The sequence below is a fragment of the Nylanderia fulva genome, unplaced genomic scaffold, assembly GCF_048542155.1.
Source record: "Nylanderia fulva isolate GAGA-0341 unplaced genomic scaffold, ASM4854215v1 Scaffold34, whole genome shotgun sequence".
In the NCBI taxonomy this organism is placed as follows: domain Eukaryota; kingdom Metazoa; phylum Arthropoda; class Insecta; order Hymenoptera; family Formicidae; genus Nylanderia; species Nylanderia fulva.
The window spans coordinates 706,437-730,854 of record NW_028190411.1 but is presented as its reverse complement, the minus strand read 5'-3'; the positions used below and the strand labels follow the sequence as shown (position 1 = coordinate 730,854).

Genomic DNA, 24,418 nt, shown 5'->3' with positions numbered 1-24,418 from the left:
TAATTATTATTTAAAAATATATTAAAAATATATTATTACGTGTAATCGAGTTCTTCTTTCAAACTGTCTAATATAATAATCAATTAATATTTAAATACGACATAGAATATTTTCTGAAAATATATGGTATTCCAGTTTCTTGTACAATTATTTCATACTCTGTATCTATAATGTTTACTAAGCCACTTTTCTTTCTTCCAGACATGATATTGAAATCGTCACCCCATCAGCGGCGATCGACGAGTGTCTCGTATGTTCTGATGGTAAACGAGAAATGCTGTTCAGTCCATGTGGACACGTGGCTTGTTGCAACGCCTGTGCACCGAGAGTGAAAAAATGTTTGCTTTGCCGTGAGAACGTTCTTTCTCGAGTAAAGGTATAAGACATTGCTGACACTATTACATTCTTATATTGTTACACATTACTATCCGTAATTTACGTCGTTGACATCTTATTCTTATCACCACCGATCGATATTTTACTTTGTGATTTTTGTTAATTTTATCTGAAAAAAATCGAATTGATTTTTATACGCCAACCAACTCTACATATTTTACGAAGCCAGATACATCTTTTTTTAATAATTAATTTAAATCGAGATCTACGATATCAATGACATTTTAATCAAATTACAAATTACGCTCTTTTCATCGACGTAATTTAATACCGCTGTGTAAATTTCTCTTTACGTAGGAGTAATAATAGTTGACCGGATAGTTTGATTCTATCCTGGAATAGATCTCGAAATTCTAGGCGCGTTCCATTCACGCCTTCGCGTAATAATGGACATTTGTTCCCAGATCGAAGAATGCGTGGTGTGTTCGGATCGCAAGGCGGGTATGCTGTTCCGTCCATGCGGACACATGTGCGCCTGCGAGGGCTGCGCGGCCCTGATGAAGAAGTGCGTGCAATGCCGAGCTCAGATACAGCACATGGTACCGCTCTCGGTTTGCTGCGGTGGCGGAGGTGATGTCACTTACGTAAAAGACTGCAACGCCTCAGGTATAGCGTTCACTTTGCATAGGACGCTTGATATCTCACATCCCGACCTATCTAATCGCACTAAATATATCAAACTGTTCCCATGTAGAACTAGTAGCGATTAGATAGCTCACCTCGATCTATCTAGTCACTCTGAACATACAAATCCGAGATTGATTAGAGAGATTAAAGCTCGTTTTTAAAATATGATAATCAAGATGACGTTTTATCCAGTTTTATAGTTAATACATGTACATTTGATCTTTTAGATTATTAATGAAATCTCGGATATATTATATAAAGTATTTCTTTATATTTCTAATTATGTTACATAATATTGTTAATTGCTCTTTTCAATTAAACATTTAATTTTGCGTTGATACATTATGATACATCGCGAATAAAAATATGAGCCAATGATTAAGAGCATCGTCCATTTTTCGTGAACTTTTTGTTTTAAAAAATTGATTGTTACATTAGGAACGATATCTGAAGTCAACGCAGATCCCGAGGAGGAGCCGACGCCCTCGAACAACACCATAGCTGGGGAAGCTCTCCTAATGAACAACGGCAGCCGAGATACTTCCCACAGCGACATACAAAAACTACAGCAGCAATTGCAGGACATCAAGGAACAAGTACGTGTCCCCTCTACGTCTCGCTTCGTTATACGCCGCTTTAATGAAACGAATAATTTCGTTTGTGCCGAAGGAAGAAGTCTGCACCGTGCAATTGCTCTATACAATTACCATTCGCTCTCTCGAAGAACCAGAATATATACGTTCTCTCAAAAATTCTAAGTTTTTTGTAGCACAATAACTTAAATCTATCACATTCTGTTTAGTTTTCACATATATTTTTGCAATTACAAAGATATATTAACTAGGAAGATTTACTTTTCACTTTTTACTTGACTTCAAAGAGGCTAAAAAATTTTTTTTTAATATAAAAATGTGAAAAATATGATAAACATGTACAAAATTATATTTTCATTAAGAAAAGATCGGTTTTAATTACAAGAATCTTAAAAACTTAGAAAGAAGCTTGAATGAAATAAAATAAAATAATGTATTCATATTAGAGGAGATAGAGAATTTAGACAGAAATATCGGAGATAAAAAGAATAAGTCATGAAATTGAATTATTTTATTGTTGCAGACTATGTGTCCGGTTTGCCTGGATCGTTTGAAAAACATGATCTTCCTGTGCGGACACGGCACCTGCCAAATGTGCGGCGATCGTATGTCGGAGTGTCCAATATGTCGCAAGGCGGTCGACAAGCGCATTCTGCTCTACTAAAAACTAAAAATAAAAAGACTGTCACCGATCGGATTTGCGCGCTGGAATTTTCCAAGGACGGCGATTACACGATAAACGAATTATATAATCTATGATTATCCGCCACATTTTTCGCGACACGAAAAACTGACTAATTTCTTCTTTTACTAACGTTTATTTTTGACAACAACAAGATTATAGCGAAGATTCGAGGCGAATCGATAGAGTAATATTAATTTAAAAAGACATAATCCAGTTGCATATAAACTGAAAAACAATGTATATGCTAAATAATAATTTTCGAGCTTGCAATTATTCATAAAATATAATTTAATTGATAAACAAGCTCGATAAAAATATATAGCGTACGCACACTTATATTATTTAATATTCATATCTCTCTAGTAAAAGAAAAACTTGTTGCATGATAAATGATATATTATGCTGTTAAAGTTGTGTTTCATATTCTTATGGTTATATTAAAACACGAATGTAACATATATTTCCAGTATGTTTTCTACAAAGCTTTTTATTTATCATTTATTAACTTTTTTTGCCTAAATGAAAATGGAAAAAAATAGTAGATATAAAAGAGTTCTTCCAAATATTTATTATTAATATACGTAAGTTTAATTGTCTTTACATCCATCATGAATAATTTCCAGGTTTGCGATTGTTAAAATCAATAAATAAAAAATATATTTATGCATTATTTTATCTTTTAATGTAAAAAATATAAATCGTATGAAAATTATGATTAAAATCATTGTTCATTAAAATTATTATTAAATATTACAAATTTCCTGATGTGATACATTATTTATATATTATTTAAACCAGTAGAGAAATGTTTTCGATGCAATGCATTAATGGATCTATACATTAATAGCTTTTTCGTTTATTTTTCAATTTTAAAATTTATTATTTATTTTTTAAAGCAACAATTATGATAATCAACATAAAATTTATATTGATTATTTATGGCATAAGTGCCTTTTATATTAACTTTATTAATAAGAAATAAATATATTATAAATTTATAAATAAAAACTTTATTAAGAATTCGCTAAAAATATTTGTTTTAGACTCTTGAAAATGTGAATCATTATTGATACTATGATATTTTATTGCGCAATTATCATTATCATTATGTATTATGAGTATCAATGTGTATTTATGTGTCATTATTAATTATAAAAGCGCGATTATCTATTATATTTTCCCTTTGACAATTTTAATTATGCATTAATTGTGCATTTTAGAATTATGCATTTCTTGTATATATTTCATGTGATGGTAGTGTTTTTTTCTGTTTACATCTCTTCCGAGTTTGAATAATGAAAAAGTTAACATTTTATTATATTTGATTTCAAAATTTATATCCAATCTTTTGCAGATTAACTCACGCATAGTCTTGAAAATTACTTATATTAATACTTATATTCACGTATCAAATATATGAAATAAATAGACATGAATATGAAATATATTATATACATATAAAAAATAAGATTATTCAGACTCGAAGATCATTCCTGTTCCATTTCATATTATCTTTCTTGACTTTTATTTAGATATTAACGTACATTATTAGTATGTCGAATTATATATATTATAAATAAAAATGTGACAATCTAAGTTATATCGCAAATATGTTTGATAGAACAGAATAATATCGCATTATTAATTATTTTAATGTATTCCACCCAATAAAATAAAATAAAAAAATTTTGTAAACTTGCCATATAAACTCTCTTATTGAACATCTCACGATAAATTTGCAACTTGTATAATAAATAATTACTCCGGCTGAAAATGAATATAAGAGACGATGTACGAAAAATTATTTATTTTCTTCGAGAATTTAAATTTCATGTACATATAGCCACATTTATATATATGTATATTGATAATTGAATGTACAGATTTCTGTTCATTTGTTTGCGCGAGTTGAATAAGATGATACAGTTCGAAATCTACAAAGAAAATATCTCGAATTTACACGCGCGATATGAACATCCATTCCAGTCTCGTTCCATTAACTATTCCTAAATGTGAAGACTGCACTGCGTCTTCTGTTAAAAGGTCTCGCGTATTTTATGAACAATTCGTATAAAAGACTATCTCACGCATTCGCAACGCTAACGGCACTTACGTCGTAAAAATTAGACCGAATGCAGTGACGAGTCGTCATGGAGACTATCTCGTGAAGGAAAATGATCTAGTACGAAACACGTAATAAAAGTATTCGCTTACAAAGAAGAGACAAAAAAAGATGTGCATCGTGTATGAACATAGAAATATGCTTCCGTTTTCACGTACATATACGAAGGGCAATTGCTAAATAATTTACTATGACCAGGCGCTGGGGTAGCTGTGCGTAAAGCCTACATCTCTCGATATAATATTATATTAAATATTTTAATTACATTAATTTAATAACTTTCTAGTTATTCTCTGTCTGATATTTAGTGAAACAACACTCGAGTTGTGTGATAAATTATATATTTTATTTTTTCCCCTTTTCTGTTTTTTAAATCTCCCCTTTTTCTGATTTGATCAGGATAAATTACTAATGAGTAGAGCTAAATTTTACTTCTTCACGATCTATCTTACCATTATGCTCGTTCAATGTATTTCCGTGATGCGCAGTACATGCGCGATCTATTTCGTTGCAACGAATAGAATACAGGAATCCCAATTTTCAATTCTCGTTTTAATTCTATCCGATGGCAGCACAAAGCTATCATTCCATCAACAATAGATTGCGAAGAAAAAGCACGTTAACTTTAACATTCAGATGACGAGTTTAAATTGGGTGGGGAAATTTTCTTGGTCCGCGTGAGACGATCTAATTCCGCCGCTGCGTCATTGCACATCGTCGCCTTATCCACAGGTGAAGCCTCTGAAATGCGAAATATTTTTTTAGAACATCTTTACACAGAAAGAAATTTATTATTACTTACCAAGTTTCAGGGGACTCGTTCCTACGTTGCCTGGCGTTCCTGGTGAACCAGGTTGCACTCCAGTCTTCTTATAAAGGAGAGAATTGAAGAAATTAGCTAAAACACCTTCTCCAGACGGCGTCGCGCCGGTACCTTTGGGATCCAACTTCTTGTTAGGCGACGCCACCTATTCGCAAATATATTAGTGTCCATCCATTTTTCAAGCACATCATATTCTTAATCCACAGATCATACCACATAGATTAGAACATGCTTTCAAATGTTATACTGCAATAACCATACGAGATGATTGCTGGAATTGAAATTACATGGACTGTTAAACAATTACACACTGTACAGTAAACTATTGGGAAGTCTTGTACATGATTTATCAACATCCTCTAGCGACAAGGATTAAATTATTGCATGTTAAATGAAACAAATGATTTGATCGGATATGCTATGACGTCGCTATATTAATAAATTGCAATGTTATCATTCCATTTAACGAATTCATTAGATACATTAAGCAATATGGGTTTTCTAGGCATAGGCTTGTAATACATGAAAAATGGAAATACATCTGATTTTAACATTAAATGAATCGTCTATATGGATAAACGAAATAACTATGAAAGTACAATTATACTGCATAACAAAACAATTGAATATATAAATGAATATATACAAATATATAAATAAATTATACAATCAATGATTTTATAATGGATGTTGTGACGAATTAGATTAATGGATCACTCGCACAATTTTTAAGTGCGATGAGAAAATTAGTAGCGTACTATGGTACCTTTGATTTGACACGCAACATGAAGAGCATGCTCTATGTATAAATGGTATAACCTGTATAATTGGTCCAGGGCTTGCCTGATTCCGAGTCGTTGGAGAACGAGTGGGATCTTTCAAGCCTGATAGAGCAGCTTGCTGCCGCGCAAGAAAAGCTTGCTCTTCTTCCGCTTGAACTTCCATTTCTCTGGCGACACACTAAATCAATAATGTCAATAAATTAAATGTTGGACTATCAATTTCTCTCAAAACAAAAATGTGTATGTATTAGAGAAACAAGACGATAGCATACTTTCCGATTTATTGCTGGCTGTGCAATAACATCGCGATAATAATCATTCGCCTTCATAGATTGCAAGTTCTCGTGTAGAATACTAATCTTTTTCATGTTATCCCAACCAGCAGGTCTGCAAATAAATGCCCGCGTTGATGTATATACATATAAGTATAAAAAGAATTCGAAAATGTAAGAATCCTTACATAAGTACTGCGTCCTTCTCCACAACCAATGCCGGTGTCCTAAACGGTAAAGAATATATCCTATGTGTAAGATATTTATACAGCAGATCACAGTTTTTGTCCTCTTTTGCTGATGTATAGAAAAGGCCTGCACCGTATTGCAAACAAAACCGCCTGATCCACTGCTGCATAAAGTCGAAGTGTTCATCTCTATATAAAAATGAATTATGTAAAATTATAATATTTGTACTAATGATTTATGTTGTACCATAAATTTTTCCATCAATACTCACTTATAATCCTGTTCTTTTTCAAGAGTGGACATATAATCGGTTTTCGTTATGACCACAACGACGTCCAGGCCCAAATTGGTTGTAAGTACTCCCTCTGGCAAAGGTAAGCTGTCAGCAGTGTCATCATCCAAATTACGACTAGTACGTCGCAGAGGACTCCCAGGATCTAATTCGTCTCCTGGTTCTGTATAGTCTTGCCATTTCTTAATATCTAACGAAATAAAATTGTGCATAACAATATTAATTTTCTACAAAAGTGCACATTGTATCTTGATTATCTATTTTAAATTAAAGGAAAGATTTGAGAATTAAAACAATAAATATAATACTAGTCAAAGCAATGAGCAATATTTGTGTTAACATTGAAACAATAGTGCAATATTATTTATTACACATTCATGTTTCATTCTACTTACTAAGCTGCCTGTAGCGTTGCCTAGTATCATTATCTAATGGTAATTTATCAATATGATCGCCTAATAATGCCGCCCATGATTGAAGCTGATCAAGAATGGCCCATGGTGTAGTCATAGCAGCAACTAACATAACAAGTGTATGTGGAAACCTTTCTTTATTCAGAGCAAATCTTAAAAGATTTGCGTGACCCGGGTCTCCATCCAGAACCCAGACAGACAGCCTTGTGTGATCTACAAAGAAATTATATATTGCAAAATTATACATTTATTCTTTCAAATTAATAATCACAGTATCTATGTTGATTTTGCACTAACCGTCTCGATAATCATCCCTCACATCGATATATGCAAATTCTAATCCAGAACCTTTCTTTGGATCTTCTACACCTTGTAGTTTAGCTATAAGTGTAGTTTTTCCACTCTCATTGTCACCTAAAAATGATATACAAAATAAATGAAATATAAATTTAAGTGTCTCCGTATTTACAGTAATTATCAGATATATAAAAATATCATATATTGCACTTGTTTATAGTAATATTCACAAGAAGAGATAAAATTTATTTTTCTACATGATACTCTTATCAGTACGTCTGTACGCAAATGAAATAATGAATATCTCTAATATAACCTGTCAGTATGCTATGAGCAAGTATCACGTGTACGAGAAAAATTACAATAAAAAATCCGATTTATCTCCGATTGTCAATTAGCATAAATACGACCATATAACTTTTTTTTTTGCTGTCGATGACACACGCATCAGGCAGCGGGGGAGATACTTAATATGCGTGCTACATCGGCCTACGGTCGATCGGCTCCGATTGATCTCCTTACCTAGAACGAGGACGTTTTTGTTGGATGGTAGCTTGTTGTTGCCGCTGTTTTGGACCTCCGCCAGAATAGACGACCTGCGAAGCATACGAGTAACATCAAGAGGTGAAATTAGGTATACGCGGAGGAAAACGCTTAATTTTTCTCACGCAACAATAGGATGGATGTGTCATGCGAAGCGGAAGATTCTCTCGCGAGAAGATGAGAATAAGTCCCGTTTCGCGGCGACATTTCGATAACGCGGATAACCATCGAGCAAACGTCACGACACGTACCACAAGTTGTCCTTATTCTCGATGTCCTCTTTCTTTTTTGCCTGAAAGCCATTGCTCTGCAACATCGTATCAACCGTCGTCGCTGCCATTGTCATCCATTTGACAGGACGGGAATAAGGATATCGATTGCGAGCGCGCGAGCTGAGGTACGCGGGTGTGGTAAACTACAGAATCGATTGTATCGCACTTCGAGTTCGACTAATCGCTATCGAATATATCGATTACGGTCGAAACTATCGAGACACTCGCTCGATCGGCGATGTCATTAATAAATGTCATTATTAAATGTCATTTATGTCATATATATATATATATGTATAATTAACTTTCCTTTTAAAATGCATAGAAATACTTTCGTGCCATTTTTCTTCTTTGATTTCATCAATCATGTGCACTAAGTGAACAGATTACTATGAGATCTACCAAATTTAAAAATGAAGGCTTTGTCAATCGTCTTCTTAAAAAGTATTTGCTAAAGTATATTTTATATTTAATAATTATTAATTTAAATATATTTAATTTAATCGGCTAATTTTAAAATCGAGATTTGTTCGATCAAAATGATACCTTTTAAAGTAAATAGACCAGATTACTATGAAATTTCATCCTATCAAATTTAAAGACTATTCGCTTAAATATTATATTATATTCAGTAATTAATTATATATATAAAAACAGTTTTGTATTGTAAGAGTGTCATTTATTAAATCTAATACATTCACACTATTTTAGTCTCGTGCTTCACTTTGCGTAATATTTTGTCAGATACTCGGCTTTAGGTTTCAATATTACTTTATCAGTAAGACTGACCACCCAGCCTGGTTCCAGACCGTAAAACAATTGTCGCGGATCTTTGCGCTCGCACAGCATCTCGTAGTCAGGATCATCCTCAATTCTCGGTAATTCGTAGCCATATTTTTGCGCCAACACCAATCGTTCATAAGAGATCTTTTCAGGATCTGCCAAGTATCCTCTCGTAGCAGCGCTGGAATAATATTCCAGACAATCGTTCGGCGGCAAAAACCGACGAGGTATCGGTTCACCTAGACACATTTTATGTAACAATTATTACATGTAATGTAAGATTATTTTTTAATTATTTTCCAATTATTCTAATTATTTTCTCTGAAAATTATACCTTTTTTGAAAAATTGTTCTGCGTCGCGCATGGCGTAAAGGGATTGCACGTCGTAGTAAGCAGTTGTAATTACACCACCATTTCTCTCGATAGCTGCAATTACAGGTTCACTAGCCCATTGCACTTCTATGTTTACTTTAGCTTTAAAATTATCTGCACCCTTAAAATAGAGTTTTTATATTAATCTCAGGTATTGCAATATTAATACTAAAATTGAGAACAAATGTTATAAAACTTTACCTCGTCTGTTAAATGAACGCCCGCGTGTTTCCAATTTACATTAATAGTATATAGTTTAGTGTTTAATAATGATACAAGATCTATTGGCTTACTGATATCCACCCGATTCAAATCGATGTACATTTGCAGTTGTTGTAAACTAAGCGGTGGATACTCTCGTCTTACACTGGAATGCATAGAATAGCGTTGCTTTTTATATTTAATATATATATATATATATATAAAATAAAATATAATAGAATATAATAATTAAATAAAATATATATACATATATACTATATATTTTATATCTCATAAAATGGAGACTCGCAAAACTTACTGGTGGCCTCTATAATAAGGTTCTGCGCTAAATCTTAAGTAGAAAGGAGTATTGCCAGTCTCGTATCCCAAGCGCATATAATTTTGTCTTTGCCCGGAACCTTTGTTTCCAGCACCATGTTTATTACCACCGTGTTGACCTCTACCACGTTGCTGCACAGAAATGATAAGAGGTGAAATGATGATAAATTATCATTAAAATAACAATTTGGTTGAAAGTGCACTTGAGTAGAGAATTAATTAAACCGATATAACATTGCAATGACAATAAAATTTAATTATACACTTGCGTTTATTTAAACTTTTGTAAGAGAGATGGCATATAAATTTATATTTTTGTATTTTCTCATTATTCTGTGTAATATCTCTTACGCTTTTTTTCTTCGCACCAGGATTATCTCGGATATTTGCTAATGTCACTCTAGGTAACACTCTCAACATAGACAACGCTAATTCTGTTCCTTTCTTCCCAGCCATGTCAACATAAATAATTCTTTGATCTGCAGGTTTCTTAACCTAAACCTACAACATGTGACATCAATGGCGCTAATTAATTGAATGGAGTATTTAACATAGATGTGAATGAAAATAAGCAAAAAGGTAAATGAATGATTCCTTCAATCTGTGGAACGCATATAAAAAATGTGACGTTTATATCCTGAATGACATTTAAAGGATTGATTACATGGATATGAATATATATAACCTAAGCTTCTGATGGAAGAAATAAAAAAATATAATTAAAAAAAAAAGACGAAAAAAGAACCTTTAATTAGAATTTCATGAGGAGATGGTAGGACTTTTGAATGATTCTGACAGCGAGGACGAACTACCACCAGGTTGGGAAGAGAGGACAACGTTGGATGGGAATGTTTATTACGTAAAGTAAATAAATCATTTTTTTCGATAAGAATTTAATATTTTCGCACGAAAGAGATCAAAGATCAATTCGCATATGACAATGCAAGAAAGACATATAAATAGCTGATGAGTATGCAGAAATTCTCGCTCAAAGATTGTAATATTGTGTTGCAGTCATTACACGAAAGGCACGCAGTGGACGCATCCTAGAACAGGTCGTAAGAAGATTGTTGACGGAGGTGTGTATTTTGACAAACCTAAAACGTCATCATTTCAACATATGCTTTATGATGATTTTGCATATAATTCTGAATAATATTTATTTAATTTTACATAACATCTTTGGGCAGTATGATAGCAGCTGTAAATTTTTTAAGCTTTACAGATAAAAAAAATTATCTTGTGATAAATCATGTTTATGATCTTAATAATTATATTATTATATTAGGTATAATTGGCATTCAATTGATTGATATTAAATTAAAAGTAAAATATCCCATATTAAATTACATATAGTCCTATTTTAGAAGTACAAAAAAATTACCAAAATAAATTACTAATGAATATGCAGTCATTAAAATAGAGACTCAAATTTATGAATTTAAAAATTTATTTTTTTAGAATTACCACCTGGATGGGAGAGATGTATAGCAGATGATGGTAAAGTACTGTTTGTTGACCATACAAATCGTACAACAACTTACACAGATCCACGTCTAGCCTTTGCCACTGAATATAGAGAGATGTCTCAGCCAGTGCGACAGCGATTTGATGGAAGTAGCACTGCTATGGCAGTGTTGCACGGTCGAGATTTACGTAATAAAATTGCTCTTGTTACAGGAGCCAATACAGGCATTGGTAAGTAAAAGTTGCTAGTACATAATTTTCTGATAATTGTCCTGATAATTTTTCTAATTAGAGAAATGCACACAGGATATGAAACAGCCAAATCATTAGCTTTGCATGGTTGTGATGTGATATTAGCCTGTAGAGATATAGAAAAGGCTAATGAAGCTATAAAACGCATTCAGGAAGAGAAGGAGACTGCAAATTGTATGGCTTTGCAAATGGACTTATCGTCATTGCGTAGCGTGCGAGAGGCTGTTGAGCAATTTAAGCAGAAATTTCAGTAATTTCATTACACATATGTTAAAATATAATCATCAATTATTTTACTTTATAATAAAATTTTCCAATTCCTCAGATCTCTTCATATTCTTATATTAAACGCCGGTGTGTTTGGACTATCTTATCAGCTTACAAAGGATGGTTACGAAACAACGTTTCAAGTCAATCACTTGTCGCAGTTTTATCTGACACTTTTGTTAGAAAATATTATACAAAGTTCTAGCAATCCTAGGATCGTAATAGTTTCTAGTGAGTCTCACAGGTAATAACTTAATATATTCTACTGCATAATTAAGTACAAAATCAACATTTTCAATTATAATGCTTTATACAGATTTTCATCAATACGTACTCCAGAAGATATTCATCAGTCAACTTTGTCACCAGCAGCGTACAAATACTGGACGATGGGAGCATATAACGACTCGAAGCTCTGTAATCTTTTGTTCGCGCAAGAACTGGCACGAAAGTGGCCCTCTGTAAGCGTATTTGCTTGCCATCCTGGTAATCTGGTGTCCACATCCTTATCACGTCATTGGTGGTTGTACCGATTGTTGTTCGCCTTAGTACGACCATTCACAAAATCATTGGTATGAAATCAATTTTCTAACAAATTTATGCAAAGTAACAAGAAATACTATGAAATGCAAAGAGCGCGTTTTAAAAGAGCACAACAAAATTATATTCTTTCAAATATTTACACTTCTGTTTTGACATTTTACTGTTTCATCATTATATTTGGATTTTATTTGTTACAATTTGTAAAAAAAAGTAAGATAATTAATAATACATAATGCATTACAGCAACAAGCAGCAAGCACAGTAGTATTCTGTGCTACAGCACCTGAGTTAGAGGGTGTAACAGGTGGCTATTTCAACAATTGTTATCGTTGCCAACCATCGAATCCAGCATTAAATCTTGCATTAGCCGCGCGATTGTGGACTTTCAGTCAAGATATGATAACAGATATCTTAAAAAAAAATGGGGATAATTATAATGATGAATAAGATTTATCTTATTAATAAGAGCATTTACAGTATATCAGCTGATAGCAGGTAAAATGAAAAAGAATGTTTTTAATCATACTATATATATTATAATAATTTATATGAATATAAAAATTATATAAAATTTATAAAATTATATATAAAATAATAATATACAAATACAAGTGCGCATAAATAAATCTAATCAAATTACTTTAATGTTGAACATAAGGGATCAAAAAATGTAAATCATCTACTTTTGATTTTCCCTTCAATTTCCATTCATTTTTTTAATGATACACATATAGATACAAAGATAAAATCAAAATAATTTTATTTAATTTTATATAAAATTAATTTTAATACAAATATGAATGTATTCGCATATAAATTACACACATGTCATTATGATACTCATATGATTCAAGTAATCATTTTCGGAAATGATTAAATACCGCTAAACATAAATATGTCACAGTCACTATGGTGTGACACATATTTTTAATATAAAAACAATTTTTTAAAAACATCTTTAGAGAAAGAGAAAAAGAAAGGTACCTCTTCTCTCTCACTTTCCCGCGCCGACATGCGCAGCTGTTCCCCCCCCCATTTCACACTTGTCACGTGACCCGCCCCACTCCACGCCCGTCACATAACACGTGACGTGCTGCGTATCAGCGCCGCCTAGAGGTCAAAGTTGATTCAAAGTCGCACGTATGAAGACGCGCTCTCGCTCCTTCGCCGCGGAAAATAGGTATTGTACGAAAAATTCTTTAATTAAAGTAGTATGTGCGGTGGCATTAAACGCATTGAAGCATGTGAAACGCAATTATAAAGCACAAAACTGGAATACTTTGATCGAAATTTACGCGGTAACATTTAACGTGTAGAAAAGAAAATAAGAATAAAGATCACGAGAAAGAGGGGGGGAAAGGAGAGAGAGAGAGAGAGAGTGAGAAATTATTTTTTATCAATTTATATACAATACATATATTTTGCACGCGCATATAATTAGTGTTGAATTGAAGTAAAAAATATCGCGAATTATTCTTTTTCAGATGCTTTCATATCTAACCACGAATCTAACCTAAATTTCGAAAGTAAACACGAACAAATGTCAGAAAATATGGATTATTACGAAGTGTTATCCACATTAATATCCAGTAATGATGGTAAATTTTCAAAGATATATATATATTCTAAATAATAAATTAAACATTACTATATACTATATTTTTTAATTTAATCTATATTTGCAGATTGTGCTAAGAATTTTGATGGCAAATTGGCACAAATATTGAATAAAGTAATACCAATTCTCCCAGAAGACATAAAGCAATTGATCAAAGATGTCAGCATCAGGTAAAATTTTATATACTGTGTAAACTCTTGCAAGGCTAGATATATTTTAAGTATGTTTTTATTTATAGAAATCAGTATTTGCAAACAATAATTTATACGTTACGCAACATTAAAGAAGAAAATGCAAGAATAGGTACCGATTCGCCTATAAGTGTAAAGCAATTTCGTTCTATAAAAATTGCAGTGGAATTAATAGTAGCGATCGGAATTATACCTTTTCTATTATCTGGGGTTGGTGTAGGCATGGCTAAATTATGTCCCAAAGCTTTAACAATATTTCAAGAGGAAGAGGAATTGGGTTGCCTGGAGGTAACATTGTTTTACCAATTTTTGTGAAATAAGATATAAGATTTGTATTATATAATTTGATAACTTACATTTTTTTTTATACAAATTTTATATTTCAGAAATACAAACGATTATGTTTTTCAACAAATTCACTCCTAGATCTTTTTGATAATCTCAATTTACGACCAGCTGTATTTTCCCAAATTGGTCCACTAATGGCTGCCTTGTTACAATTGTCTCATGCTCCATTGGCTAAACCGAGCAAAGTTGAACAATCCTCAAATGTAAATAAGCACGAATTTCATATGACAGTAGAAGAATACCAAAGGCTGCAAAATTGCCAGAAAGAATTTCATACTAAATTAATTTCATCATTAAACAATTGTCCACAATACCTATGTTTTCGAGAATTAATGGTAATTCTTGGAATGCAAAATGCACCAAAGTGGCTACGTAAAGAAACTCAGAATTATTTAATTAAAATACTTATACAACCAAATGGAGTGTTATCATTAATCGCCGCGATTTGTGAGGATGATTTGGATCTGGGTACAGATTGGAGAAAATTGGAAACAGTTTCTAAATTGATAGCAGTATCGCATGGAAAGAATGTGGAAGAATATTATAAAACTATATGTCCACAGGTATGTATATAATTATGTCGACAATTTATATATATATATATATATATATATATATTTTTTTTTTAACAAATAAAGTATATAAAATATATTTCTTAGTAATACATGTATCTATATAACAAATTCATGTAATATGTATAATAGAATGTCATATTCTAATATTATTTTTAATTTTTTTTCTAGATTTTAGATCTGCTCTCTTCAGGAAATATAAATAGTTCAATGATAGCAAACTGCTGTATTAAGGCTCTATACGATTACAATTCGAACGCTTGTCAAAAGTATATTATAGAAGTTATTTGTGCGCCTTTATTAACAAAAGAACCGTACACTGTAAAATCCGAGAAGGAAATAGAACAGTGTATAGAAAGATTAGCAAAATGTTTTTTAACAGAAGATGCCAAGTTTAAGCATCTACCTTGTACAGTTATTTTGCACGTTGCTACACCTTTATTCTGCCTGCACAATACAGCTCGTGAGAGTGTTTGCATATTAAAAACGAATCTACGACGACTTTTGTTGAAAATTCTTGAAAAAGAGACTACGCGGGAAAATCTTTATTCAGCTTTTCTTGGACACGATACGTCAGCAGAATTCGGAGATTACGTGACGGTACAGTTCGGACCAACCAGTGGTCTCAAAATTACTGGCCTGAATAAAAATTTGAAATATGAAGAATTAGCTGATGCTATTTTCGAATTAGTATCCATCGAAAAGAATTTATCCCCCAGCTTATTTTGTTACATGTTGAAGTTTCTGTCGAATATAAATAAGTCGAGCTACAAAATTGAACGACAAAACGTGCTGGAGACAGAAGACGACAAAATTGAACATATCACGATGCAATTCGCAGCTCACAAACTTCTGTCACAATTAGCTAGCACTAGTACCATCCAAGACGCACAAGTAAAAAATCCCACGCCACTGCTATCATTTATAAAATCATTGTTCGAAGCATATACAAAGACCAATCAAGACGAAACAGAAGAGAGCGAATGCGAAATATTATACATCAGCTTAATGCTGATTAAATTTCTGATTGAGAAAAAATCTGTACTTGACATTGATCTCTTCAAAGATTTCGCTACATTTTTAAAAGACCAGCGCAAGAATTCGAATATGCCGATGCAACTTAAATCATTGATCGACGAAGTGGTGACCTGCATCATGACGTATAATCCGAATGAAAAATCCCAAGCCAGAATCAAAGAGAGGAAATGCTATCAAGACATGTCGATAAATCCAACGACGTCGAACAAATTTGACGAGGCCATCAGAGATCTCGCGGATCCGTTACTTCCTGTTCGTGCACATGGTCTCATAACGCTCACGAAACTGATCGAGAATAAAGATCCTTGTGCCATCGCGCGAAAAGGAGTCGTTTTGCGTTTATTCCAGGTAATTTTTAAGTTAAGCTCGCTAAACCGTGTCTTTCGCAATTTATTTTACTTGAATGTTTGATTGCAGGAAAATTTGAAGCACGAAGACTCATTCGTATATTTGGCGTCTATCAACGGGTTGTGCACATTAGCAACTGCATTCCCGAAAGAAGTCATAGAAATATTGATGCCGGAGTACATTGATATGCCCAATCGTGCAGACGCGGAAATAACTTTTGAAACTAGGATAAAACTCGGGGAGATATTGGTCAAGACAACGAGAGCTTTGGGTATAAATCTTTTTTTTATTCTCCTATAATTTAAAAAATCATACAAATTCTTTTTCATCTAAAATATTAACTTCTTTTTTCTTCTGCAAAATTATTAAATATTGCGACAAAATTATAAAATATATCACGTTAACAAATTATTTAATATATATATTCGTTATTTAAACGGAAATGCAGGACACGATAAAATAGAGTGCAATTAACAATTTCTGCCATAAGTTTCGAGCAAAAATTAGACAATTAAAACGTGATATTTTACAGGTGAAATGAGCGTAGTTCATAAGAATGCACTAGTAAATGGCTTTTTGTGTGCAACGCGTGACACAGATCCCTTAGTACGAGCCTCCAGTCTCTCTTGCTTGGGAGAACTTTGCAAGGTGTTGAACTTTCGATTAGGAAATCTTCTTGTCGAGGTATGTATATATGAAAAGTTCCGAAAACAGAGTATCGGACTTTCTGCAAACTTGATTTTAACGCCTTTAGATTCTTTATTGCATCGCGTGCATAATAAAATCGGACAAAACGCCCGAATGTCGACGTGCCGCTGTGCTGGTAGCTACGCTTCTATTTCGCGGCCTCGGCAGGGACACGTTGAACAGTCTCGGTAGCGATCTACTTGACTTGTATCGCGGATTGAAGCATTTGCGTGACAATGACGACGATCCCGTATTACGGCTTCACGCTCAGTTAGCACTGGAGGAGATCGATCACATTGTGCGGGACTTTCTGTCCGCACCGCCTAAACTAGAGAAGAGGATATTTTTGTTGGATCCACCGTCCATTCCATAACATAACTAAATACGGTATGTTTTGTATATACAACCTTCAGTGAGAAAATTATAATTTCATATTTAATTCCTAAATCTAGATAAATATTTTTCATAAAAAATATCTATTCACAATATGCGTAGGAACGAACTAATAACAATCCGTATGACTAACAAAATATCGCACGTCATATGCACACAATTTCTTGTGCTTGTTTCTTCGACGGAAATGAAATCGAAAGCCATCTGATATATTGAAGAAATAAAGTGATGCATGATTCGTTATCACTTCTAGTCGCCCCAGACATGACATTGCGAACAATTGAATAAATACCACAACGGCGAATTCTTGCCGACATTACAGAAATGTCGAATCTTCGGAGAAGAATCCGGCCAAACGAATGTGATCTCGTTTAAGACAGGCGTAAAGTCGCTGCGGTTGCGGCGTGGAGGCTGGCGAAGGCCGTGGCATTATCGCCCGTAAAATAAACTCCTTGCACGACGGCTCGGGAAACGTTTTATGCCGGCCGTCTCTTGCGGCATTCGTTGCGTCGTTGGTATTGCTGAGGGATGTCATCATGTGAGCGGCCTGAAACAAAGCCGAAGTTTATTTTACATTGAAATGTATGATAATTGAATTGACAATGAATCTGTAAAAATTATTACCTTCTGAGCGTCGCGGAACATTGTCGTTATTCGGGCTCCGATGTCTCCCCTGGAACCACCGGGTACGCTCACTTCCTTTCCTCGCATCAGTTGAATTAAGAAGGATGTAAATTCTTTAGAGTCTTTCCCGCCTAATTTGTGCTGCAGCGAATTCACCTGTGCGACTAGCGCCTCCACACTCTCGACGTCGCGCGTGATTTCCTGAGGAAGAATTAAAGTAACATGTTATATAAATATTTATATAATATTCAGTAATTAAAATAATAATCCTAATTATGGTAGATCGGAGATTCTGATTGAGGTATATACCTCGTACAATTGTAGTTTCTGATGAATTGGTTTCGTCGCAAATTGGAGCTTATTAAGTATGCTCTGCGCTACATCAGGCAAACTCGGAAGAGCTTCTTGCTTTTGCGAGCTCAGAGTGTGGAGCGCGGCGTGCGTCAGACACGGTAGCAAAAGCTGCGCAACCTGGCATATTCGCTTCGAGCACAGATAATGCAGAGCCTTCTCTGCTTCTCGCGTGTCGTCGAACAATCGCTTTTGCCGGTGCGCGGGAACTGGCTGCGCCGATGCCCAGGTCGTCGACCACGGATTATCGGGGATCATCATACGCGCCGACAAGTGGCCTGCATTTCGACATTCGATATAAAGAATGTTGCGATGAACGTCATTAATAAAAATTTCAGGACATATCTTTATATTCCTATATATTTTTAATTAAAAAAATATATTTTAATTAATTTCCTGAAATTTTTTATGTATCACGAAAATAATACTGACCTTTCCCTTGTCCCCATTCGTCGACGCCCTCTTCGTCAATCCAATCCCTCGGGGAATACCATCGAATAAAGTCCTCCAATACTGCGCCAGGATTTGCCGCCTGAATTATATATGATAAAAGTAAATATATGTTTCGTAAAAAATTAGATTGCCAGATTTTAAGATCAATACGAACCTTGAAGGATTCCATGTCAGACAGCAAGGATGCGCTCATCATTCGAGCTCGCATTTCAGAAGCATACTTGTCAGTACCGAGTTGCATCATCACCTGTGCATCCTCCTCCAGTTGATCTTCCGTCTTCGGTACGGGATCCTGCGTGACTGGTAGATAAAGAGGGTCTCCAGTTTGAATCAACCTACACATCAATTTCCATCTCATTGATCACAAAACTATATATGTATCTTTTCAAACTACTCCGCGAACAGTACCACGAATATTATATACGTGATTATAAAAGATAATTAAATTGTTCATATAACGCTGACAATTGTTTATTAGCAGTTAGCATACTAATTGTTTAAAAGAATAACAGAATATATAGTTTAAAATATGATACTAATTTATTTATTTATTTTTTTTTTTTTCAGTTAATCAAATTAAAATACTTCAAGAATCAAGAAGAAAAATTTCATTCTATAAGTTTCACGCGAATCTCAATTCACGGCTGTCACTCATTAACATAAACCTACCTGAGTGAAGGATGTTTAGCCAATCTTCCCGTGGGCTTGTTCCACAGCAAGTGCTTCGCCTTCAATTGCATCCTCGTTGACGAAATCTCTTCGTTTGCCAGCTCTTCGCTCGAACATTCAAAGAATTCCTCTTCCTCGGATTCTACGAAAATCGAAGCAAAGAGCTTTCGAGTTTCAAGCAAAAGCGCAATTAAACATATTGCGAGTGTTACCTGTCTCCTCTACATCGTCAATCTCCATGCTCAGAGATCTATGCGCATTCTCCTCCCTTGCTTTCTTCCGTGCTATGCAGCAGTTCATCATCTACACGTGCAAAAGGTAAGAATGAAGCCAATGGCATTTTTTTTCTTTCTCAAAGAAGATACATAAGTTATGTAAGCGTTACATAAAATATTTGGCAATTCACGTACCTGCAACTTTTGATGTAACAAGCACGTGCGAACGGAATCTGGAAAGCCAGGCCCGACTCTGAAACAAGAGTAGTTGCATATCATGAAACAAGTAAATTGACTTGAGAGCACCAATCTGTGGAGATCTAACGCATTTTAAATCTCATTTCCACGTCTGTATTTTTCCGTAAGATAAGTTTTCTTAACTTCATTAAATGTAATTAGAAACTCGACTGTATCTTAACATAAATTTGTTTTATGTATAACATATCTTATAGATAAATATATATATCTTATAAAGATAAATATGTCGATCGGTATTTATAAATGCATGGACTAAAAGACCACAGATTCGTGCCCGTATATAACGAAGAAATGTTGGACGAAGGTAAACGGACAGGTTTGTCCGACACCAGTTATCAATTTAGTAATAACTTGCCTCTCTCTTTCTCGTGTACAAAATCAGCATTTTAACGCGTACGCGCGTAGCGGTAATCTGCATATTCCGTATTTCTGCAGTCGCAACGAATTACATTGCATCTTCTATCGTCGATGATAAATATCTAGCTGTGCTAATTACACGTATCAAATCGCACACTATGTTATTAAAATCATTAAAGTTATTTGAGATATTTCTGTATCTTACAGCTAATGAAATGATATTAATTAATATCATTTTATTAGCTATAAGATACATTACTATAAGATATAGATATATAATGTGACAGCAATTAAATCTCTCTATTTTTAATTCTACTATATAAAACAATTTATTTTCTTTAAATAATTGATGTTTTTACACATTTAGTATGTAATTATATCGTTAAATAATGATAATAAAAATAAAAATAGAAGCATATTTATTCATTTTTCAAACTTTTATTTCGAAAAGAATATATACTTAATTTTGCAGAACAATTCTAAATTCTTTTTTAATTAATTCCGATCTATGTAATTTTTTGCAAAATATAGCTGCGATACAAAAAAAATGTTTCTCTTAAAAAATTCTTTTTCTCTTTTTTGACGGGTTGATTATATTAATTTACCAAATTTTTCAATATAGAAAATCAGGCTGTAATAGCAGCGCATGAAAAACTAAAGACAGAATTGCATCGGACATGCAATACATTTACAAAATCTTGTCGCGTATAGTTCAGGGACACGATTGAAAGTCGGAGGAAGCAACAAGTGAGGAATAAACTTGTCCCCAACCTTTGAAAGATTTTATAATCTAAAAGAATGGTATGCAACTATAGAGATAAAGAGATACATTTAATGACTAAATTTGATCGATTTAAGATTTGTTTGTCAAAATAAAAAAATTATTCGGATTTTTAAGTTTAAGAAATCAACGCAAAAAATCCCGAGAACTTTGCATTATCTTATTTGTTTACATAAACTTACATTTAAACTATGCATTAAAATATCAGTGACTATAAAATTGTAATATATTATTATATTATTTCCAGATATGTTCTTCAACCATAAACAGGATGTGCAAAAGAATGTAAACATTATCGGATCAGAGGCTGATATTTAGTACTGGACATGATCACGACAGGATTGTCAACTTCCCTTTAACAAGGTTTTTACGTCGCTGGCAGACTTCGTCTTCAAGGGCGAAGCTTGTATCTTGCCTACGAGAAGGCCCACCGCCGAAGGCTGCTGCCCTACCACACCACGCTGCTACAGCTCTGGACAGGATTTCTACCATGGACGGACGCGGCTGTGCTCGGTTCTTACAGTCGACTTCAAGACCGCGATGCGGCCGAGCTAACGGTGAAGAGACAAGTCGAGCACACGGTCTTCCATATCCGCGCTCGCGATTCGCGTTGTAAGTTCGCCACGAAGTGCATAAATTCGATTTCCAATTTTTTCTTTGTTTTTTTTTTTCTATATTTTTTATTTATTTTTTTTTTAATTTTTTTTCCCAAGCAGGATATGATTAGTTCGTAGTCGCGATTCCAACAGCATTCTTTGGATTCCGGTTACTACGCCTACGATCCTGCTTCTCCGAAGGGTCGAAGGGAACGCCCGCAAACGCTCAGGTGTATTTCCAACGAGGTGCGGCCTTCCTCGTCGGCTCACCATGGACCAGACTGCTAGCTCGTAGAAGACGACATAAGCAGCTATGAGTGAGTAGTGTTTTTTTTTAAATAAAAATGTTTACCGTACAGAGCGTTTCTCGTACGATTTTACGATGTGTCTGCATCTGAATTCGCAACTTTGTGGAAATATAAAAAGTTGCTTATAATTTTCTTCATGAAATTCAACATTTTTTTATAATCGGTTGATATCACTACGGCATATAGTAGTTCAGATTTAGAAAATTGTTTACATTCTGAAGGAAGGATTGTACTATATTTACAGTGTAAAAACATGATTTTTTATAATATTAATATAATTTTAAAAGATTATTAAGATAATTGAAGTATATTGTACCGCACGCGATAGTGATTTTTTGTTAGATTTTATTTTTAACAATTTTACAATTCACATCAATTTTTATTTATTATAGATGAGAAAAGCAAGTTATTCTTCGAAAAATATAATTATTTGAAAATGATTCAGTAATACAGTAAAAAGATCTACAAGAAAAAAATGTTTAAACAAAAAGATTTTATTTTTACAAATTATTTTTAATTAAGATGAGAATCGAATCTTGCGTAGCGAAAGAATTACAAAAATCCATCATGATAATTTATATCTCGAATTTTCTTAATAGTCATCTAACGGTATTAATTTGCCCAAGAGAATTAAGTACCTCTCGTCATACCTCGAGGCACCGGGCCAAATCAAGTATCGAAGAAGTATACAATGAAATTCAAAAACTGTTTTTATCAGAAGAAATCTTGCAATGATCCTAAAATTATGTTCACTCGTTATAAATTAAATTAAATATAAGCATGTATACATATATAAAGTCAACTCGAGAAAAACTTACGTGTAAAAATAAAAATGATTTTTTATTAGCTTAAACAATTCTTTTCTATAAAATAAAATTTATTTATTCAAATTATAAAAACTTTTTTGTTCTGACATAGATTTTTTTACTGCATAACTGCATAATTTTTCAAATAATTATATTTTTTGAAGATTAACTTGTTTTTCTCATGTATGATAATATGTCAAAAATTGATAGCATTGGATATATACTTTCGTTTGCCTCTCGGCCATAGAAAATATTCGTTTATCCGCCTTGTTTCACAAACGCCAGCATTATACTCTTTGTGGAGCTATAGCCACGTCGCGTGGCGGCGAGCTCTTCGAAGGGTTAATGCACCTACGCGCGTATCTTACGGCTATCGTCTTCAACGTACACCGTCCGACCTTGAACCGCACTAAAGATACACGATGTACCTCCTATACTCAGACAGGGAATATCAAATAATTTGCGCTACGCTCGAAAAATTTACACGTACGCGTTTATAACTTATACAAAATGCAAAGTCGAAGATTCGGTAGAATTACTAAAGAAATATCAAACAGAAATCTTTTGACCAGAAAGAAGCAATACAATATTTAAAATAATATATATGATGTCTTATAAAATACTAATACTAACATTAAATTTTTTATAATTGAAGTAATTTGATGTACAAAGTTTCTTGGCTAATTTAAAAATTATAGAATTTAATGAACGAAAAAGACAATGTCATAATTTGTAAGATTCATTTGAGATACTAGCATAAATTAGTGAACTTTAGATATATTTGGAATTTACTTTGTTATTGCTTCTTTCAGTTTTTTTCAATATCTGTGATCGATTAAAAATTAATACGGTCATATTTAAAATATAAAGATGTTGCAAAAACGGATCGATGGAGTTGTAAATTCTAAACAGACTGCAGATCATTAATTATGATCTGCGTTAACTTAAAAAATCAATTATGTGGTATTGCGATAGATTAAAAAGTCAACAATATCATTTATATGGAGCTACAGAGAAAACGCACGGAATTCTTTAATATTAAAAAACGAATGATACAGGTTTGTCACGATACTATCCTATATAATTTGCATAAATGGATGAAGCGATTCGAGCTTCGAAGAGAATTCCATGCATTTTCATTCGATCGACTAAGTGATCAGTGATCAGGAATGATATCGCGTCTTTGCATGCGAGATCAAAAAATGAAAAATAAAAATCTATGTGCACGATAAAAGGAGCTGGAAAGAAGCGCAAAGATAGGAAGTGAGTAAAGG

General features: G+C 33.4%; 7 protein-coding genes across 9 annotated transcripts in view; 4 read left to right on the top strand and 3 right to left on the bottom strand.

Moving 5' to 3' along the window:
• The window catches only part of mib1 (E3 ubiquitin-protein ligase mind bomb 1), a 374,656-nt gene extending 371,727 nt beyond the window's left edge, over positions 1–2,929 (top strand). The window contains exons 12-15 of the mRNA XM_029310927.2: positions 202–376; positions 801–1,002; positions 1,462–1,619; positions 2,140–2,929. Of these exons, the coding sequence (XP_029166760.1) occupies positions 202–376; positions 801–1,002; positions 1,462–1,619; positions 2,140–2,280 (676 nt within the window). The 3' untranslated portion in view covers positions 2,281–2,929. The remainder of the gene's footprint in view (positions 1–201; positions 377–800; positions 1,003–1,461; positions 1,620–2,139) is intronic.
• A 1,164-nt stretch (positions 2,930–4,093) lies between these two features.
• Positions 4,094–8,414, bottom strand: Dlic (dynein light intermediate chain). Of its 2 annotated transcripts, none has more exons than XM_029310947.2 (10): positions 8,286–8,414; positions 8,014–8,087; positions 7,492–7,608; positions 7,177–7,407; positions 6,761–6,971; positions 6,489–6,677; positions 6,301–6,415; positions 6,090–6,206; positions 5,226–5,391; positions 4,094–5,164 (listed from the first exon to the last, which is right to left on the bottom strand). In XM_029310947.2, the coding sequence occupies exons 1-10, from the start codon at positions 8,378–8,380 to the stop codon at positions 5,049–5,051; spliced, it is 1,431 nt and encodes a 476-aa protein (XP_029166780.1). In that variant the 5' UTR covers positions 8,381–8,414; the 3' UTR covers positions 4,094–5,048. The 2 variants fall into 2 exon arrangements, with proteins under 2 accessions (XP_029166780.1, XP_029166779.1); XM_029310946.2 differs by having other exon boundaries at positions 6,066–6,206; positions 8,286–8,407.
• A 549-nt stretch (positions 8,415–8,963) lies between these two features.
• On the bottom strand, positions 8,964–10,853 carry mRpL15 (mitochondrial ribosomal protein L15). Its single transcript, XM_029310951.2, has 6 exons — positions 10,748–10,853; positions 10,354–10,503; positions 9,983–10,134; positions 9,664–9,829; positions 9,424–9,583; positions 8,964–9,328 (listed from the first exon to the last, which is right to left on the bottom strand). Exons 2-6 carry the CDS (start codon positions 10,456–10,458, stop codon positions 9,027–9,029), a joined length of 885 nt encoding a protein of 294 aa, XP_029166784.1. The 5' UTR covers positions 10,459–10,503; positions 10,748–10,853; the 3' UTR covers positions 8,964–9,026.
• Wwox (WW domain-containing oxidoreductase) lies at positions 10,463–13,176 on the top strand. Of its 2 annotated transcripts, XM_029310948.2 has the most exons (8): positions 10,463–10,581; positions 10,657–10,866; positions 11,017–11,081; positions 11,464–11,700; positions 11,776–11,971; positions 12,047–12,232; positions 12,305–12,560; positions 12,775–13,176. In XM_029310948.2, the coding sequence occupies exons 2-8, from the start codon at positions 10,772–10,774 to the stop codon at positions 12,976–12,978; spliced, it is 1,239 nt and encodes a 412-aa protein (XP_029166781.1). In that variant the 5' UTR covers positions 10,463–10,581; positions 10,657–10,771; the 3' UTR covers positions 12,979–13,176. The 2 variants fall into 2 exon arrangements, with proteins under 2 accessions (XP_029166781.1, XP_085341251.1); XM_085485125.1 differs by having other exon boundaries at positions 10,463–10,866.
• Positions 13,177–13,656: 480 nt separating this feature from the next.
• Positions 13,657–18,346, top strand: Tango6 (transport and golgi organization 6). Its single transcript, XM_029310994.2, has 10 exons — positions 13,657–13,716; positions 14,016–14,129; positions 14,217–14,319; positions 14,388–14,628; positions 14,727–15,251; positions 15,432–16,646; positions 16,716–16,917; positions 17,179–17,330; positions 17,401–17,720; positions 17,829–18,346. The coding sequence occupies exons 1-9, from the start codon at positions 13,674–13,676 to the stop codon at positions 17,704–17,706; spliced, it is 2,901 nt and encodes a 966-aa protein (XP_029166827.2). The 5' UTR covers positions 13,657–13,673; the 3' UTR covers positions 17,707–17,720; positions 17,829–18,346.
• Positions 14,785–24,418, bottom strand: part of Rab3GAP1 (RAB3 GTPase activating protein subunit 1) — a 31,784-nt gene continuing 22,150 nt past the window's right edge. Inside the window, exons 7-14 of the mRNA XM_029310995.2 lie at positions 20,234–20,291; positions 20,036–20,126; positions 19,824–19,965; positions 19,309–19,489; positions 19,134–19,233; positions 18,660–18,979; positions 18,351–18,551; positions 14,785–18,273 (exon numbers count right to left, since the gene is read on the bottom strand). Coding sequence (XP_029166828.1) covers positions 18,043–18,273; positions 18,351–18,551; positions 18,660–18,979; positions 19,134–19,233; positions 19,309–19,489; positions 19,824–19,965; positions 20,036–20,126; positions 20,234–20,291 — 1,324 coding nt within the window. The 3' untranslated portion in view covers positions 14,785–18,042. The remainder of the gene's footprint in view (positions 18,274–18,350; positions 18,552–18,659; positions 18,980–19,133; positions 19,234–19,308; positions 19,490–19,823; positions 19,966–20,035; positions 20,127–20,233; positions 20,292–24,418) is intronic.
• The window catches only part of haf (leucine-rich repeat and fibronectin type-III domain-containing protein hattifattener), a 26,264-nt gene continuing 19,501 nt past the window's right edge, over positions 17,656–24,418 (top strand). The window contains exons 1-4 of the mRNA XM_085485123.1: positions 17,656–17,720; positions 19,722–20,141; positions 21,682–22,046; positions 22,151–22,347. Coding sequence (XP_085341249.1) covers positions 22,344–22,347 — 4 coding nt within the window. The 5' untranslated portion in view covers positions 17,656–17,720; positions 19,722–20,141; positions 21,682–22,046; positions 22,151–22,343. The remainder of the gene's footprint in view (positions 17,721–19,721; positions 20,142–21,681; positions 22,047–22,150; positions 22,348–24,418) is intronic.